Source organism: Dromaius novaehollandiae, chromosome Z (genome assembly GCF_036370855.1).
Source record: "Dromaius novaehollandiae isolate bDroNov1 chromosome Z, bDroNov1.hap1, whole genome shotgun sequence".
Taxonomy (NCBI): domain Eukaryota; kingdom Metazoa; phylum Chordata; class Aves; order Casuariiformes; family Dromaiidae; genus Dromaius; species Dromaius novaehollandiae.
This window is the reverse complement of record NC_088132.1, coordinates 55,008,122-55,028,614: the sequence shown is the minus strand read 5'-3', so window position 1 is coordinate 55,028,614 and position 20,493 is coordinate 55,008,122. Positions and strand designations below refer to the sequence as shown.

The following is a 20,493-nucleotide window of genomic DNA, read 5'->3' as shown; positions in this document are numbered from 1 at the left end:
GGTGTGCTTTAATTTGGAAATACTGATGCATGTTTCTTTTTCAGCATTTCACCATTTCCAACACAAAGTTTTTGTTGTGTGAAAAATGTTCATATTTTACTTCCATGTTGATTAAAGAGAAAGAGAAATGTTAAAATACTGAAATATTTATGGAATGAAAGTAGTGATAATTTGCTTGGATCTCAGCATTTGGAGTCTTCTTTTTTGCTTGTAGAGCATGGTTGAGCAGCTGAGATTTGTAAAATGTAAGGAGCATCCATGGTTTCAATATAAGAATAAGGAGTATTCATCTTTTTATTTGCTGATATTGCCAATACTTTTCTGGAGGTAGAGCTCAGATTAGCTTGTGTAAACTTGAAGTGGCAACTCTTGTGTTATAAACTCCATTCCTTTGCTGTTCAGGCTCTTGTATTGTATCACCCATTTTTATATCAGTCTTAAAACTGGGGGGATTTTTTCTGTTCTCACTAACTTATATTGGCAGGCTATGTCAGCCCTTCAGTACTCTTACAGTTAAACCATTTTTGAATTTCTCCATAAATTGAGTGAATAAAAATTACAAAGAGTGTTTGAAATGAGGTTAGTGAGTGCTTTGTATAATGGCATTAGTACTTCTTTATATCAGCTGAAGGCATCTCCACTGATAAACTACCCTAAAACTTCTTCCACCTTAGTCAAGGCCATGTGGTATTGCTATTCACAGTCATCCTTTGACCAAGAAGCGCATCCAGATCTTTCTCCTTTTGGGTCACGTCTGGCTAGTAAGACCACAGTTTGTACCTTACCTTTGTTTTACAACCTGTCCCAAAATGCATGTCATTATACTTGCTACTAGTAAATTTCGCCCCACAAAATCCTCCAGTTCTTCCTGTGAGAATTTCTGTCTCCTGAGCTATAGACAGGGCTTCCCAACTTTGTATCATCAGCAAAATTTGTCAACAATCTCTTGCTTTTGTGCCAAGGTTTTTAATGAAAAAATGGAGTGAGATTGTTTTACAGACCAGTTTCTGGTGTACTCAGCTGATCAACTGTCTCCAGGTCAATAATTCTCTTTCGAGCACATCCCATTATTATCTCCCCTTTTTCCAGTTTCTTATACATTTTTTAATGTAATACCCATCTTCTCCAGTTTAAATAATAATTTCCCATTTGGCGCAGTATCAAATGATTTACTGAATCCAGATAGATTGAATCTACTGCATTTCCTTGTCCACTAATTTAGTTATCTTATCAGAGAAAGATATCAGGTTAGTCTGGCAAACTCTTCCTTTGGTAAACCAATGTTACATTTTATCTCGTTTTCAATATAGCTCTGTATGTTTAATTATTCTTTTCTTCAAAAATTGTTCTAACCAACCACTGTATGCTACTGAGGTCAGACAGCAGTTACCTAGATAATTCTTTTCCTTTTCTTGAATGTGGATACTTCACTTGCTATTTTTCATTCAAGTGTTACCTCTCCAGCATGATTCAACTGATTCCCTACACTGGATGTGTAATCTCGTGTGTCTGTTCTTTCAGCCTTTTAGACTGGCGATTGTTCTGGTCCCCTGCCTTGGCTCTTACCAGTGACAGAGATGTGTTTTGGTCATGTGTTGTGAGACAAATGTGCCCTCCTCCTCATTAACCACTATACAGTGTTCCCATGTTTGATGTTATTATTTATATTGTGTACTGAGATGAAATTTGAATTTAAATTTGGGGCTGTTGCTTTATTTTCAATTTGAACTTAAGCCTTATTACATCTTTGCATTACTTTTTTTCCTTGTTCTTCTTTTACTTATGTCTAGTGAGTCTTGTGCCATTTTTAAGTGTAAATTCAGCTTGGATTTTGGCAGTTCTCACTTTCTCCCTCTAACTTAGACTTCAAGATGTAGCTTTTTTTGCTTGTCATTCCTCTTTTCTATTCTCTGTAGGTTTTTCTGCATGCTCTTGCTATCCTTTCTGAGGTGATTATTCACTGAGTTAAGTCTGGAGCCTTATCCTACAATGTTTTTTCAGTGGTTCAGGATGCAAATTATAGGCAGTTTTTGCATCTCTGATTTAAATAAATTTGAGTCTTTTCCAAATTCCAGTCCTTCGTCTTTTTAGTTCAGCTGCCTTAACTCATTAGCTCCCTAAATTTTTGAAATGTTTTTAAAAATCGTAACATACAGGCTTTAGGAAGGCTCATCAAGACCAGTTTCTCTCAACAGATACACAGTACGGGAAGATCCATAAATACCTCTTTTGTGAGCATCTGCATACTACAGGCCTAAACACATTTCTCAATGCATTATATAAACATTGTAAAATACCCAAAATTACTTCTTTAATTTGTAAAATTCCTAGCTGATCCTAGAAAGCAGAGCACATACTGTTCTACTGTCCAAAGTAATAAAATTTTAGTGATCTCTGCCAGTCTGACCTTGGGGAATTTCCCACATGATTTGAAATCTTGCAATTGGTTGTTCTTGAGTGTTTGAGCAAGACACAGCAGTCAAGTGCCCTTAATGTATGTATGGACTGATATTTTTGTATTTGTTTTTACTTGCATTTATTTGAAATCTTTGAGTCAGCTTGTTTTGCATAGGCAGCTATCCTATAGTACTCTTGCAAATTTGTGAATCTGCATAAAAATAATTTGTTGTTGATTCAATGACTTTTTGATAAAGAAATAATTTAGTTATCACATCTAAGAAAATCTAGGTCTTGCCAATATTTAAAACATTTATTCTGAGATCTATAGCTACAAAGTTTGTCTCCTGCAGCTCCTGGCAGTCCTAATCTCTAATGCTATTTGAGAGATTTCTATCCAAATACAATCCTGTATGTCCCATTTGTATTAGTGTAAACCCTATTTTTATAATTTTTCCCTTAGATGATTTTGACCGAAGCTGAGTTATCTTCATCTGTGTTAACTCATATTTCTTTACATTATTCATAGCTGGAATATAGGCACTGAAAGTGTTGTCTCTCAGACTTGCGCTCTCATAGATTGCACTGCTATAATATCTAAACTTACAGTCTTTCACCAGAAGTTCACAAGAAGTCCCTGTTTCTTTTCTTGTGGCCAGAATTCTTGAATCAGTATACCGACAGAGTAAATATTTCCCTTTGACCTGTTTGAGTTTCCTATATAAGTCAAATACAATCCTAACTGTGATCATTACTTTCAAGGATAGTACTTTCTGCTGTTTACAGCTTTTGTTTTACTCTTTTGTTATTCTCTGTTTCGGTAAAAGACAAATGTTTCATAACTTTTTTCTCCCAATTTCTTATTTTAAAGTGCTCACTAACTATGCTAGACTTGACTGTGAACAGTAGTGTCACATGCTCAAATGATGTCTTTTTGTTGAGAGAAGTGAGTTTCCTGTAATGAAAGCCTTGCAATGACTAAACTATCCCAAACCGTCTAAACAAAGTTAATCAATAAATCATCTGTCAATCAACACAATGATATTATGCCTTCGTCTTCCTTCTCTTGAAAAGGTAAAGCCCAATGAATCACAGATTTTCCACTGAAAGTTCCATTAAATATTTGTTTCTTTGAACATTTTCTTCTGGCTGGTGTAGTTGTCTGTGAGTCATTTCTGTAGAAGTATGGCTGTGTCATTTGTCTCAATATGAAGGACACGAAGTAGTTTCCCACACTTTCGTCTGGATCTGTGACTTGGAAGTTGCATATTGAATGACAAGAATAAAAAAGTATTGTACTGCTGCTAACTCTTTGTCCTGTGTACTGCATGGGGTAAAGAGTCCTTTGAGAAAAAGATTATGAAATCATATAACTAGATGCTGCATTCAAGGGAGCTGAATTGCTTAGGCAACTTTAATTCTTTTATCTCCTAACATTTAAGTGCTTCAGCTTACTGTCTGTTGTGAGAACCCTATCTATATGCCTCCACTCATAGTGTGCATGTATTCATACATGTGCAAGCATGATATATTTTGCCTTTTTTCTGTTACCTGCATACAGTTCTATATGAAATGTGCTGGTAATCAGGAATTGATTCCTACAACTGTAAATTCTTGATCTGCTCACATATTATTTCCAGACTCAGCAAAATCATCTGTGCTCTCTGCAAAAATGCAGTGGTCCTCTTGTACCTGACATGTTACAGAATAGGGACTTCAGCAGTAATGTTTAAAATATCATATGGACACCAGGCCTTTATTCTAAAATTATTCCTACAGGGATTGTAGTTGAGTTACAGAAACCTATAAACAGAAGTTAAGAAAAAAACAATTAAATCGTGTCTTTGATTTTGCTGCAGCACAATGATTCATAACCTCTGTCTTGTGAATAGAGTTATAGTCCATGCTGTTAAAAATAGATTTCATGTATTTTTCGTTGTGTTTTCTTCCTCTACATTCTTTGTTTCACAAATGCTTCAAGTTTAATATTTAGGAGAGCATGCTCTTAGTTGATTCTAAATTGATTCCTTTACATAACTCGAAATAATTTAAGTAGTATGTTGCAGTTTCTGTGGGACCCCATTTGGGGTACATGCAGCAGCATGCAGCACAATAAAAGGTTCTTTCAGCAAATGTTTAGGAAAATACTTTCCAAGAGATCTGCACAAGATTAGAATTACTGAGTGTTCTCCTCTTTGGCTTCCTGTTTTGGAACTAAATGCCTTCGGGACACTTGGAATATCTCAGTTTTGAAAAGCAAGAGCAATTTAACCAATTAAATACTCCATCCTCTTAGATATGATTTCAGTCAGTTGTAAATAGAGTCAAATATACAAAGTAGTCCCTGAGATACCTTAATCGAGTTTGAATGAATAAATTAACTCCAGTAGCCGTAGAGTAGCTTTTGAGGGAAGTTGGAGGAGATAAAATGTGGCGAACAGTCAAAGCTACATTCTAGCTCTTTCTGTGCACGTCTACAATTACTAGTGGGTTTTTTTACTTCTGGTACCCTGTGTTTCCGATCCCATGGGATAATGACTGAATCACTTTCTGATAAAGCTGAAGAAAGTTGGGACCATTGAGGCTCTCACAGGTTGTGCCCTCTGAATGCAAGAGTCGCTTGCAAAGGTTTGCATAGCATGGGGTCACTCCCCTGGCACCTGCGGTGCTTCTCTGTGCCCGGTCAGTGGCTCGTGCCCAGCAGAGCAGGAGCACTGTCACCGGCAGTGCCCGACAGTGGGGTTGTGAAGTACTTGTCTGAGAGAGCAGAAAAGTGCCCTCAGATTTCCCTAAGTGGAAGGCGGAATTGAACCCGAATCTTCCTCAGACTGGGCAAACGCACCATCCAGGGATAGCAGGCAAAGATACTGTCTCTCCTTTTCCTCCTCAAGTTTTCTGTTGCCACCCAAAAAAAACCCCTTAAACAATCTCTATATATTTTTTAAAACGTATTAATGACCTAAAGTATTTTACACAGATTAGCTATAAAATTTGAAGGAAAGTTTAGCTATGCCTGTGGTATGATTGTGTATGGAACAATGTCCTCAAGTTCCTCCACCTACTACTGAGCGATTAGTTCAACTAAGAAAAGTTGTTCATGAAATGAACATAAATTCACACATTTAATGGTTCACAGGTTATCTGAATTTTAGTAAAAATCTGATTTATGTAAAACAGTCATAGCAACACTGTTAGGAACTTGGCCAAGTGTCCCTGTGTACAGTGTGTACCATTTCTTGATTTTTGTAGTCCTTCAGCTACATTGCTGTTGGTTGGTCATTGGATTCATATAGCATATTTCACCAGTGCAGGTGTTTTCAACTACATACTGCAGCTGGACTATTTAAATGTTCCTAATTCCCTAATGGGTTTTCTAGTCAAATAAAACAAAATTTGCCTGAAGATGGAGACTGTTTGAAAGCTCATTCCAGTTAGGAACATTGTAAATAATTCATACAGATTTTCTACTTGGTTTTAAAGAACTGTAAAGCAAATGCCTATTTTTGGAGCATAGTAGGCTTCAAGGTGCAGTTGTACTGAGTTGTGTAAAACTGTTGACGGTATATTATTATAGTTGAGATTCTTTTCTACTTAGATATGTACTTTCTTTATTTGCTTGTAGAAGTCTGCTGAGTGTTATTCAGCCACAGTAATAAAGTATAGCTGTCCTTATTGTTAGATGATGCCTTAACAGTCTATTTTTAATTGTGAGAACGCACTGCATTATGTCTTCTCATTTGAATTTTGTGAATTTCAGCTACATTTTGTCAAACTACAATTACTTCCTTGTAAAGACTGCTAGCAGCTAAATGTGCATTGAGATCTATTATGTACTTCATTCCTGGAAATTAATAGTGTCACGTAATATAGCAAGGCAGTTTTACTTTGAGATCACATTAATAAAAGAAGTCATTCAGTATTTTCTTTCCATCTACTATAAATGTCTCCAAGTATACATTTGGGACAGTTGTGATCAATGGTACTTGATAACATTATCTTTATTAATAGTTAGAATATATGGAGTATTTCATTTGAAAATAAGCTGAAAGTCTTTCGACCAGTCCAAATCTGAATTCAGATCTTTTTATTTTTTATATTAGAGTGATTGAAGAGTAGGAACTAAGTACATCTGTATTACACTGTATATTAATAAAATAAACAGTTTTAAGAGCAAGCAAAAGCTAAACTCTTTTGACTTGTTCCATGGAAAAAAACATGGATTTTCCCTGTAGGAAATTTTCCTTATAGGAAATAGTTTTAGGGCCTTAGTAGGAATGGAAAAAAAGTACACTTTGTGCATTTCTTTTAGATAGTTGAAATTTGAAAAATATATACTAATCATCTCTCTATTCAGTTTTAATGGAGAAAAAACAGGATTGACTGAATTACGTGAAGAACTGTAGGAATTCATTCGAGTGACAAACAGTAGTCTAGTAGAGAAAATTCTTATACCTGTCTTCTCCAAAAAGAAAAAAATTGCTGGATCCTGATATGTGAATATTTTTTATATAACAAATCCAGAAAAAAATCAGACTTTTTTTGAGAATTTACAAGTAAATTCATCATTATTTTGAATTATTGTAAAAATTTTTGAATTAAGATAATTTTGGATTTAAAATGGATCATTATATTTTAATTTTATCTCCCCACTGTCTTAATAAGAGAATAATATATGTGCTTCAGTCTTGATATATAGTTAATTTAATTGGAGCTCCCATATTCGAATAAGTTAGTTGTAATTAAGCTACATTGTTAATGATTATTGTTTCTAATCGTTGTGATTATATAATATAGGCTATGGACAAGCTTAGATTAGCATCTCAGGTAACTTATAAATCGCATCATTTTGGCAGAGATTAACTTACTCAGATGCTTTCCTCTTTTTGCTGCTAAGTAGCATGCAACTACTATACGGATTGCAGTTAGTGGTATGAAGGAAGATGCTAATCACTGGTAGTTTGACTGGTGCGATTGTCACTGGGCCAGGGACACTGCATTTCTGTTACAATATGCTAGCGGGGCATCAGTACTGACAAAGCCTCCCTGAAACACTTGCCCCTATCCCAGTGCAGCTGCCAGGCACATAGCATAGCACAAGACTTTAGAATTGCACCATCCCTGTTATCCCTTCAGCTGCTTTTAATTGTGACCTTTAACTTTAAATTTCTTCTTTTAATAATGCCGGATTTTATGATGTTTGATCATTTCCGTATATAACTTTTTCACTTGAATTACTTCTAAACACTGTCAGTCTTAGCATCATTTCCATATAGTTTCCCATCTGAGAAATTAATGAGGATTTAAGTTTGTCTTCTGTAAGGGGTTGTAGGAATTTGCTGTCAGTCTCCCTAATGAATTGAGTGTGGCCAAAACTGGGTTGCTGCTGAGATTCTCAATGCAGAAGTAATAATCCTTGTTCTAAAAAGATAAAATTGACCTACAATACAGCTAAGCTATTACCTTTGTATTATAATTTAGCAATTATTTTTCTTTTTGCATATTATAAAGCATAGAGTCTAAGAAGCACTCAGGTCTGAAAAAGCAATAATCTCATTTAGTAGTAATTAGCCATGTAACAGTAACTTTTTGCAATTTGTAAAAATGCAAGGTAGTGATAAAAGCAGTGGGAAAATATTACACTTTGGTTTATGTTTGAAGGAAGTTCAGTGATAGAAAATTTTGCTTATAATCTGTTTTTTCTTTTTTTACTTCTATCACTGTGTCAAACTAACTGTGAAACAATGTATAGTTATACCTATTTCATTTGTTTTTTGTGAACCTTAAATAACTGTGTGCACCTCTGTATAAATGCATTGTTTGTTCTCATACAGCAACACTGTGGAGAACTGGCATGATTTGCAAGTATTATTTATAAAGTAGCGTGAATGAAATTCCAAAACTTACTATTAAATATGATGTTCTTGTTGACATCCTAGAACAGAACAGTTCACATATCTAAATCACTTGAGGTTGTATCCACCAAAGAACATGGATATCCCTGGCAGCTCTGCCCAAAACTTAGACCCACAGTACACTTTCTCGCCTGCCAGCTTAGCCTGGGATATGGCTGGGGGCCCTAGGAGCCTAAATGCCTGTTTGGTCGTGCCATGGACTTGCAGTGTCTGTCTTGCCGCTGAGGTCAGATCTAACAAGGGTTCTGAGAACACAAGTGTCAGAACGTGCTCTGCAAGAGATGCCCAGAGGACATGACAGTTGTCCTGTATTGCCCCATAGCATAAGGGAAGTTATGGGCAATCCTGATTTCAGTTTTTCCCTTTGGCAGAGGGGCTTGAAGCTGCTTTAGTAGAATGCCTTACTCATGGGGCTTTAAGGTATTCTGGAATGTCACTCTTATTTTCTCCTGTTCAAGTTGTTCTACATTAGATGAAACAATTAAGTACATATTGGATGAGATGGAGGAAAAGACTGTGATTCTTTGGCCTAATGTTCAGAGTAGTCACCTGAGAGGAGAGACTGGAGTTCCTTCCCCTGCATCCATAAAAGTATTGTATACATATACAGAGTGGTTTATGTACCTTATCTATCCTGGATGAATTTTCTTACAAATAGGCTCGTGGCAAGGAAGAAGAGAACCTCCACCTCTAATTGCTTCTTGCCTCACCATGCCTCCTTAGTAAGGACAACTGCTATAAATACCTAATTGCAAGGAAGAATTACGACAATGAATATTAGCTGGAGACAGTGGAAGTACAAGTGAGGTTGCTCAGGTCTTTTGAAAGGCATATAGCTTAGGATGTGCGCTTCTTTTTGGAATTCCACATTGTCCAGGTTAGTCGGTGCCTCTCTTGGCAGATGAGCTTTGTCAGTGCTGTTTTTTTCATTCCTTGCTCACTTTCCCAGCTCTGCTAAGTGTTAGCTGTAGAGTCCACCAGAAGAGGTTTTCTAATGTTCTGTATATCAGTGCTTAAGTCCTGCTCAAAATGGAGTCTTGTACTTACTACATTACAAAAAGGATAAGAAAATGTTTCTTTTGGTGGAGGGATGAAACCACCAAATTCTGCATTTTAAATGCAACAACACAGGAAGAATGAAGAGTGATTTTGAAAGAATTCTTCTCTTTTATACGAATAACAAATTCACAACTGTTCTGTTTTCATGGTCCATTGCTTCTTTCGCTTGAACAGATTTTGCTTTCACTTGTGATAACAGTTCTAAAGCAATCAAAAGACAAATCTAATTTCCAGCCATTAGAAATGATTGTTAATGCATGAGAGACTACTACAATTTTGTATGCTGCATCTTTTTGGATTGGAAGTCCCGGTTTTGGGCTTTCGGTGTGCTTTGAGTGACAAAAGGCTGTGTTTTTTGTTTACTAACCTGTATTTTTCTGGGAAAAAAATAATCGTTCTAATAATGACTAGATTCTTTAACAATGTCATAATCAGAGTGCTGACTGCAGTTAAAAGATTTTCCTTTGGGAAATGAAATATGTAAGGAATCCGTGTGCCCATAGGAATCCATTGCCTCTTTACCTTACCTCACTTTTGAACTGTTCCCTTTGTGGCTTAATAATTTTTCAAGAAAACCGTAGTGAAGGTTCTTTGGACTTAGAGTTTAGTAACATCACTGATTGATTTAAGGACCTTTTCTTTTTTTGGTTATTGAAGGGCAGTATTTAACCAGGTTCTTCACCTGGCTAGTTAAACTTGAAGAAATTTAAGAGAGATAGTAGGGAGGATTTTCTATCCACATGCAGAAGATAAAACTTTCAGATAGCTCTGTTCTCCTTCAGATCTCTCTTGTTATCCTCATCTTGCCTCATCAGTAACTACTGATAGCCACCCTGGAAAACACATGGAGATTGTTGTATTCCCCATATATACTTAAGATGAAAGAGCAATTTAGTAATGTTCATACAGAGTTTTGAAACTGGTAGTAAAGACATTTGTATACCATTTATCTTATATTTAAATTATTCAGGAAGATGTCCACACTTTTATGCATTTTTACAGGCCATGATACAGTGCAGTGAGTTTGATTACAGCCTATAAATTTTAGCTTAGTATGAATATTTAATAGTGAAAGCAAAATACTGACAATCACTTAATGCAAACTGAAATTCTCTCACTATATTAAAATAAAAAACATGCTAGTATGGTTTTGAGATTCTTGCAAGTCTTGTTTTTTTCCTCAGGATGTTTATTTTTGTGAGGAAATTTTTCTTAAATTTCTATAGGCCTCCTTGCAATTTTCAAATAATAGTTCAATTGAGAACTAGAATCCAAGCATTTGGCTTCTTTGCAATCCAACCTTCACTCCATTCACCAGGCTACTATCTCCGGCCATCACCCAGTTTGTCTTGACTACCCAAAGTGGTTGTTGAGGGCGTGAAGTGGACTGTGGCCAGGAGGTCTGATTCTCCTCTCAAGCTGGGGTTACTTCACTGACTGCTGTGATTTTACACTGGGTTTTCAGTGTAGTAGGGCAAGGGAGACTCCAATCCAGAGATCTAAGGCCTGTGAAAGGGTGGGGGAGGACTTGAGCTCCTGCATTAGAGGGACCAAAACCAACTGCAAAATGACCTGCAGAGACTAGAACAGTGGGGGCTGCAGGCAAAAAAGTGAGACGCAGTCCAAATAAATGTGGAGAACACCCAAGAGGAAGAATAAAGAGCACAGATACAATCTCACCACGCTGCCGCACCCACCACATTAAGCTCTGTTTTAATTCTATCTGATGAACACTGTCCTGCCATTCATTTTTCATGTTCAGATCTCTGTATTTGCCAAAGGGAAAGTGTTGAATTGGGAGGGAAACTGCTCCCTGAAAGCTCTTGTGTTTCACACGGTAGCTCACAGTCATTTTTGAAAAAAGAGGACCACCACACAGGAGAAACAGGTAAAGAAGTACAAGCATGGGACATTTGTTTTCAGGTTTAGATGTTAAAATGGAATTAAGTGTAAATATATTCTAAGCAGTGAAATCAAATTTGCTTACCAGTCTGGGTTGTCTCCCCTTTTTTCCCCTCTTATGACTAAACTAGCAGTACCAGTAACTGCCTGCGTCAGCGTCACCTTTCCTCTCTTCCCTGCTTGCAGACCAATCCTGCCATGCTCGTGCAGGAGAGTTTCCCATGAGGCTTGCCCGAAGCAGGGGGAAATTCAGGTCAAAGCACCAAAAAAAGAGATGAGAAACCTGGGAATTGGGAGAAAGGCAACAGTGACTTGATATCCAGGAGCAATGTGTCTGCCCTTGGTCAAAACACTTCTTTTCCCCTTTTCCCTGCAAAGACATTAGGGCCTGCTTCTGCATTTCAAAGGGAATTTGGGCTGAGTAAGGAACCTTGGTGCAGCTGGCCTCTCTGTGGGTGAGGTGGAGGGAGGGAAATGTTTGGCGTCAGCAGAGAAAAATCCCCTTTTATCAGGTAGTTCTGTCTTCTTCCCAGCTTACGCTGTCTGTCACTGCCCTGGCGCTTTCCTTTCCTCGGGAGCCTTCTCTCCAGAAGCAACCTGCCTTAATCCACACCTCGCTGCAGCTGTTCAGCCTGTCGAACACAGTTTCAGCTAAAGAGTAGTGAGACAATCTGCCTCTCTCCAGCTATCAAATTCACTTGTTACCAATGTTTTCTAACTTGTCTTCTTCATCAGAAGGAATAAAAATACTAACTTTTGATAAGAGTACAAATATGTTGTTCTGCCTTCAGAATGACATGCAATGTAATTTCTTATCTATTGATTTAAATAATTCAGCATTTTAAAAGGAACAAATCAACTCATTTAGTTTAGGGGATACTTAAATGTTGAGAACAACTTTACATCAGTTAAAATTAGTGATAATTCATTTATGAAGGAACTAATATAATTAATTAGATGGTAGCTGTGTATCTCTTTTATAATACATACATTGCTGTGGGTATAGTGCTTTTAAACATCTGCTCAGTAGTCTGGTATGATAGCACAAGAATGCTTTTACGTGAGAGTAATAGAGTAGCAGATGCTTCCTGATGACAACTTCCCAATTTGTTTAGGAAACAGTCAGTGTGTCCTGGATTTGCAGTTTTAACTTGAAGCATGGCAGCCATGTAAGCAAATTGTAATGAAGAAACAAAAAATAGAGAAATTAAATTCTTTCATATCATTTTTAAGGATTGCAATTTAGTCAAAAAACCTTCATTGTTAACATTTTAATAAATTTTTTTCTTTAGGCATGTTTATTTTATCTTAGCAAGGATCTAAACAAAATTATGAATTTGTTAACAAACCCTCTTGTTTTGTTGTGCATATATGTATGTGAATCTTTTGCAGCAGTTATGCAATCTTCCCATGCTAAAATTGATTACACTATTCTCTATTAAAATAAAATACAGTATTAGCTCAAAAGAGATAGAACAATATTATACATAAAAAGGGAAAGTAGAACAATTACATTAAAAATGTTTAAAAAGGCTATCATGACATTTATGACAAAAATAAAATTCTGTGACTTTTTTTTTGAAAAATTACATGTGTTTTTTGCATTGATGGCTTTATCAGTAATTGTGTGGAAAGGAAAGCCATTTGATTAAAGAGCAGAAAATAAACCTTGCCTTTTGAGTTGCTGTAATACTCTCTCAGGCTCCATGGCTTTATTCAGCCATATGTACATTTTTAGATATTCCAGAGATCATCCTAAAATGACTGTACTCATTTTAGTCATTGCATCAGCAAAGTTCATCTCATCAGGTAGAGAGATACCATCAAAACTTTTAGGGTCCAAAATGTACTTTCCCTACATAAATTCTCTGTGTCATATTTACAGACACTGTAAAGTACAGGATTACACATCAGTGCTGTATCTTTTTATGTAAGAAGTCTTGCCACTGCTGTTTACCAAAAAGAAAAGGGATTAGAAATGCTTTAAGAAGGATTCAGGTATCTGTCTATGTATGCAGATCACAAATACAATGCACCCACTTGTCACTAGAAGTGCAGCTGAAAAAAAGAGATCTGATTATCAGAAACTATTTTGAGTAAGCGTAGAAACTTCATAGTAGACCGAAGTCCATCTTGTTACAGAGCTGAAGAGTGTGACTTTCAAGTCTTCTTTGAGCTTTGCATTCAGCTGAATGCTTGGTTTCAGACACTGCCTAAAGTAGCACTCAAGAAGAACCGCAGGATGATGCAAAAAGAATGTGTCCACAAATACTCTGCTCTCCAGAACAGTAGTTCGCTCAGTGCAAAGCTGCTTCTTTCCTTGTCCACTGAGTTTCTTGCTATCAGACTATACAGATCTTTTGGAAAGGCCACTTCTGGATAAAACTGCCCTTTCTCTGGAAATAACAGGATGTTTTGGGAAGTAGTCTCATGCCCTTCTGGTAATGGCAGGAATTCTCAAGAGAGTTTCCTCACTGGCCATCTCAAGGAACAGTCAAATTAGAAAGACTGACTGGCTCCTTTGCTTTCCTTTTCTTAATCCAGAAAATGAAGATAGAAGTTGCTTACCAGCTGCAATCCTTGCTAACCCAGCAAGCCAAATTCTTAAGGACAGAGTTGTTCCTAGCTTAATTTATGACTTTCTGAGATAGTAGGGTATTTTTAAAGCATGTTTTCCCTAGAAGTATAGAGCTTTGAGTAAAATTATTTCTTTTCCTAAGTGTTAGGAGGTAAAAAAAGAATATGATTTCTTTTTCTTTTAGTCTGAAATCATCATCAATTAGGTATTAATTTATATTGTTACAGATTAGAGTTGTTCTTATTTTATGCTTGTATGCAGAGTAAGCAGAAGAGAGAAGTATGCATATAAATGCAGCTTTTTTGATAGAACAACAATATTTAGTACATCAGCAATAGGCAGGTAGTCTTGTTACTTCCAGGAGAATCGGAGAATGGAAGTAGCTTGGCAGGCATATTATACCATATTGTACATATTCAGTTTTATTTTAGAGCAAGGTAAGCTAGCGACTAAGCAATAATCAGGGCCGTAATATCTGATGAAACATTAATGTCTCTACCACATGATGATTTTGTTTCAGGGAGGCTGGTCGAAGGGGCTGTATAAATTTTAATCTAGGTTCAGTTCTGAATATGGACTCCTTCCCTTCCCCATCCCTACAAACTTGAAAAGCAATCTCTAGGGTTTTTTTTTCATTTCTTTTACCACCTTCTTAAGTAATTAAATAATCTGCTGCTGTTCCTTCCTTTACTATACTCCTCACTGAAGCATTGCAAATTTATCCAGTTTAAAGCAAGTTAAGTTTACTAAAGAGAAGAAATAGTATTCTCTTTTCCTCAAGAGATTTTTTTAATAGCATTAGTTCTATATTTCATGTCTGATCATAGGGACTGACATGTGGGAAGAGGAAAAGGGTTTGCTTTCTTAGTCTGTTACACATTTTTATGGGAACTGGGTAGAGTATACAGAATTTTACCTGGCCTGTAAAGTCAGATACGGCAGTCACCGTTGTCCCTTCTGGCATGTTGTCTGTAATATCCCTTCACATACAGTTTTTAAAGCTAGGTTAACACAGAGAGGATTTTCTTTAATGTTCCATTTCAGTGCTTTAGATGTGTTTCCTGATAAGCTAAAATCAAGCATTCCTGTAGCTGTCCAGAATTTCCCAGAATACTTCTGTTCTTTGAGCATCTGTGATTTTCTCGTTTAGTGTCTAAAATTGTATTTACAATAGCTAGGTCTGTAGCTTCCCACGATCTGGCCTCTCTGTTCATGATCTTCTATCCATGTGCCTCAGCAGCGTCTGGTTGTCTAATATGCTACTTTGGATGAAATCACTTTTACTTGGGCTATCAAAAAAGTTTAAAGTATTCTGTTTGTGATTACTGTTATAGTTTATCAGTTCTGTTATCTCTTCATAGATTGATTCATGGTTGAGGAATAACTAAGGTGAGTTGAGGATGAGAGATAAAAATAGAAAATAGCTTTAAATTTCTTATGTGTTAAACCAACATGACTTTGAAAGGATGTTGGGTTTTCTTTTCTGTTCAGCCTTATTCATTTTGGTCGGATGGGGAATAGTGTGCCAATATTCGCAGCTGGCAAAAGCAAACTTGTGAAATGCACACCCAGCCTGTGGGGCGTTATGGTTGCTTACTTCATGCATGTAAATTTGGGGGTTTGAAAACTGAACAAGTCCACACCCATAGTACCTTCTTGGAAAGTCTGTTGTAAAATATTTAGTCTTAATAGGTTTATGAAGTTTATGGCTCCATTTTCAGAGATGTTGAGTATCAACAGTTTCTAGAAAAGATGAAACAACGAGGTGCTTAGCACGATTTGAATACTAATTCAAAACTAATAAATTGCTAAAGATGTTGAGAGATTTACATCATGACTGGGGTGTATCTCAATGCTCTGATTAAGTTCCACCTCTTACGATTTATTTTAAATCTACACTAAACATTGCTTACGTTACATGTGAAACATACATTGAGAGGAGAAAATTGTCTCACCTTGAGAAATGTTATAGCAAAAGCAGCATTTTGCAAAAGGCCTTTAAAGGCAGAGGAATTTCTGTGAATACAGTTGATCTGTATTTTGGCAAGCAAAAACAGATGTGCTTTTAAAATAGTCTGTACTAAAGGTGATGAGGAGAGATACAGCTGTAAGCCACCTTACTATACAAATATTCTGCCATGAAGAGTTTAGAGAGATTTTTGTCTTTTTCTTTTACCTACAAAAGCAACCTGCGGTTATGAAGACCTCAGTTCTGCAAATTCTTGTACGCAATTCAGTTTGAAATTTTGGTAAGTTTGCAAGAAGTTGTTGCGAGTTTTGGACTTCAGTGTTTTTCTTGCTAGTATTAAGAAATGTCTTCAGGAATTCAAATGAATAGTGCTATGAAAGGGGTGATCCCTATTATGTCTGCTCTTTATGTTTATTAAATTAATTACAGTAGTGGTAATTAATTTCTCCTTGTTGCAAATACACAAGTTGATGGATGATTTTGTTCATGTTCGTTGTTTTAGGAATCTTTGGATGATTCTCAAGTAGATGGAGTTTGTGCAACAGCAGAAGCGATTCGCTATGAGTATCATGTCTTGTACTCCAGCAGCTACCGAGTGCCTGTGCTTTATTTTAGGGCATGCTTTTTAGGTAAGACCAGTTTTCTATTAGACAAAGAGAAGATGAAAAATATGTAGGATGTAACAGATGTTAAAAACACAGATTTCATATTAAAGTAGTGAAAAAAGGAATGGTCGTATGTAATAAGAAAATAAGAGATGAGGCTGTTCACCAGTAAATTTTCTAATACTCCAGACACTGAGTTTCAGGACCTTGGAGTAGATGATATCATCTCAGCCTGAAGGAGGCTGATCTTTGGCTCCTGGCATCTTGCCTGTGGTTGACTAAAACTGCTGGTCATTTTTCTTGTTCTTTTCTTTAAATGAATACAAAAACCCTTAAAGCTGCAGGTCTGAATTTGGCTATGAAATAAGTGGACATAATTACAGTGGCTTCAGCAGAACTGTGTCTGTTAATGTGAAGCCTGAATTTGAGCTACAAGGCTAGGGTGTAAATGTATCTTTAAAACTGTAAGCTGTTTTCTACTTAAATTTGCTGCTTAGAAAAAAATAACACCAATATGGTGTTGTCTTTAGTCATTTTCTATGTATTAAAACTGGTTCTTGAAACACAAACTGATTTTCTTTCCTCCCTAGTATGTACATCTTGCTACTCATTACTGAATTGCTACAGCCACTGTGATTTCACTCACCATCCTGTCAGGAAGGAAGGAGGAACACACAGCCTCCCTCCAAGGCCACTGTTAGTGTCACTTATTTAATCAGCAAACACAGAGTGATCACACTGCAGCACTGTCTGTGCTCAGTTCCTCTCTGCCCAAAGACTGTGTACCTAAGGCTGGGGGATTGAAATCTTCAAGTCTTTGCATTCGGTCTCCTGCATGGTAGCATCAGCATCTTTTGTGTTTTGAATAATCTCTTAACTTTATCTAGATGAAGATGTCTGAATGTTGCCAGTGATATCTTTTTCTTTTTAATTAAAAAGTAGCTTAAGCTGCTTTGAATGTGTTTGGTAGATTTAATCACTCTCTGCCTTATATTGTTTAATGGTTTCTAATTTTGCAGTGCTAGCATTTTAAAAGGCACTTTAGATTTAAAATTGAAGAACAAATTCTCATAGACTCCCTGGTGAAAAGATTTTAGTCTGAGGTGCAGTTTCAGGGAATGGATAATTTGGGGTAAATTTTCAAACTGGGACATGGGGAATTGGGGACATTGCTCTGCCTTTACCACCAACAGAACACTCATTTACACACATCATGCTGTAAATTTATTTCTGGGATTATTACAGGCATTTACAAATGTGTGGTATTTTGCATTTAAACTTACTGTGCAGACAGAAGGATAAAGAAAGTTTTGCTGTAAGAGGCAGATTAACCTATTTGTGGTACTGAAAAATGTCATTGTCTTGGGTTTAGCTGAATTAACAGTACACTGTCTCTACACAAGAGGATGGAGATGCTGCAGGTAGAGGAAATAGGACACTATTTCTACTGTACTGTACTTTCATATAATTAGTATTCACCATAAGCAGTTAATCACCAGAGAAGAGCTCCCAGAGACAAAACAAGTTGTTTAGCTTGTCAGCATCAGGGAATCGGAGGTGTTGAAACATGACTCCTTATAGCTGGAAGTGGATATTACAGAAGCTAGTGGATGATCTAATGCATAATCTTAGTATTGTGTGCCAACAGCTCCCCTCACAGTACAAAACTGTAATTGTTCCTACAAGTGTAATTATGTTTTAAAACATTTCTTGGGAACCTTTCACAATGGAAAACAAGGATTTTTTTTTTAATATATTTCCTATAATCACCTGGGTTCTCTTCAACATTTAACATTCTCTGACTCTCAAAGAGAGAAGGATACAAAATGCTGGCAATAAGTACTTTTCCAAGAAGGTATTCAGGTAGTATTCTTTCATTTTAATTCTAGATAGTCTACTTTTGCAAATGAAAAATTCTGTCATCACTGCAAATTATTTACCTAGTGTCTGTGCAGTGCTATTTGAAGATCCCAGCATGAGGTTTTCAGGAACATACAGATCACGATCACTCGCAATCACTTGAGACATCTGAGCAAAGAATATTTTGTCTTGCCTTGGATCTAATATGAAGAAGACTGGGTAATGCCGTGAGATTTTTGTCTTTTCGTTAGAAGTTACTGTTGTCTTCCTGTGATAACTCCCTCACCTGTTTCTTGGATGTCTAGCAATATTCATGGCATCCTTATCTGAAATAGTTGGGGAAAAATCTTCCTCTGAGACCTACATCAGTTTCACAGTCTAAATTCCTACTTTTGTTTTTAGCTTAATTTAACAGAATCGGTTCTCTCCAACCTTCTTGTAAGCTGTTCATGGTTTCCCTTGAATCCTGTGCGTATTGCTCCTCATGCTAATTAAGAGCACACTGGGAGAGGTGAAGGTGAGCTATAATCCTTCGCGTGTTTCCACAGCCCTGCCCTGTCTTGTCTTCCCCAGCAGCAGGACACAGAGTTTGAATTCTAAACTCTGCTTCCTCTCTGGCGCTACGTTACGTGGCCACTACACCTCGAGGCCAGCCTAGGAAATAATAATTCTTCTGTTCAACCTGACTAAATAGTTTTGCACGTTTTGCAGTATTCACTTCCTCACTTTGTATGTTATAATAGCAACTGGTGCCGGCCTGTCCAAATCTGCAGTCTTCCAAATAGACTGTTCTAGAACAATTAAAACCTTCTTCCCTCGCGTGGTATTTGAGTCCAGTTTTCACAGACTATTTTGTATCTGGCAGTCTCTTCTAGAAAAAAGGCTTCCAAAATAGTTGCTGTGGAGTTTTTCCTGTGGTCTGCTCCTGCATGAGCATTATAGGCATCTTTAGAAGCCTGCATCAGTGAGGACATACAGGTTTCCCTCCCCTCTGCTAGTGGTGTGCTCAAACATTACAGATCACTCCTTCTTGCAAGAAGGCAGTTGTATAGTGTCCGTATCCCTGCTCCTTTCTAACCTGGATGAAATAACTTCTTTTCTGGAATTCATCTTTAAACTTCTTTTCTTTCAGAGGAATTTTGATATATAAGGTAGCGCAAAGTAAAGGTTTGAAATTTGAATTGCAATATAAGGTAGTGCGAAGTAAAGGTTTGAAATTTGAATTGCAATAGAACTAAAACATTTAAAATGACATCTAAACTTTTTGGTAGTCTCTGGAGACTGGTTGACAGGGAAGACCTTGTTCTATGCAAGGAAAAATACTTTAGCTAAAATAATGATTAAATATGATGCCTCTGTCTGAAAAAATGTTTGGGATCATTATAGGATACAAGAAGATATTTTTAGAGCACATAATACATGTAAAAGACATTTTTCAGTAACTCATGATATTTCTCATAAGCATATATTCCTAAGGGGGAACTCACTGTAGTCCCGGTCCCAGGAGCTCAAGACCGTGGTCTTCGGTATCTCAGAGTCTCAGAGCAGGTCTAACTTCTCCAAAGTCAGTCTCATGTGTGGCTTGCTTTTCAGTAATGGGAGACCCTTCTTTCTTTCTCTGGCTCCTGAGATTACCAAATAGGTAGTTGAAGAAATGCACGAACCCCTGCTGAGATCTGATGTCAGCAATTAGCCTTCTTAGAGACAGATGGTATAGGCAATTAGCCTTCCCCTTAGATGCTGGCATCAGCCAGATGGGCTGGGCTAGGTCCAGTAAGCTTTCTTTAATCAGTAGAGTAATTTTCCCCTTTTCTTAGCCTTTAAGATGTCAAGGAACTTTGGTCTTTTTTGAACCATCATCAGCTAAAGCCATCTAGTCCAACACCCCTTGCAGTGACAGTGAACGGGCAGCAGCACAACCATAAGTCGACATGGGTGTCATCCAGGAAGCATCCTGCATGTCAAGAAAAGAATAGTTTAACTGCACCACTTCCTCTTTTTCCTACAAAGGTAGAGGAAGAATCATGAGTGCTGGCTAAACATGAAAGAAAGAGCAGGACTAGTGGGAGTCACTAAAGATGGCAGCCTCACTGCCCTAGAACAGAAAGAAGGAATAGGATTTTTGAGCTGACCTGCAGTAGTCTAGCTCTGCGATATATAGGTCCCTGCCAGTTAAAGCCATGCTAAAAAGTAGTTGGAGAAAGCCCAGGG

General features: G+C 37.0%; 1 protein-coding gene across 6 annotated transcripts in view; it reads left to right on the top strand.

Annotated features, from left to right (window-relative positions):
- The window catches only part of LOC135323494 (ubiquitin-like-conjugating enzyme ATG10), an 82,264-nt gene that overhangs the window by 37,140 nt on the left and 24,631 nt on the right, over nucleotides 1-20,493 (top strand). For all 6 annotated transcript variants that reach the window (XM_064501500.1, XM_064501499.1, XM_064501502.1 and 3 more), the window contains exon 4: nucleotides 16,320-16,446. In XM_064501500.1, coding sequence (XP_064357570.1) covers nucleotides 16,320-16,446 — 127 coding nt within the window. The remainder of the gene's footprint in view (nucleotides 1-16,319; nucleotides 16,447-20,493) is intronic.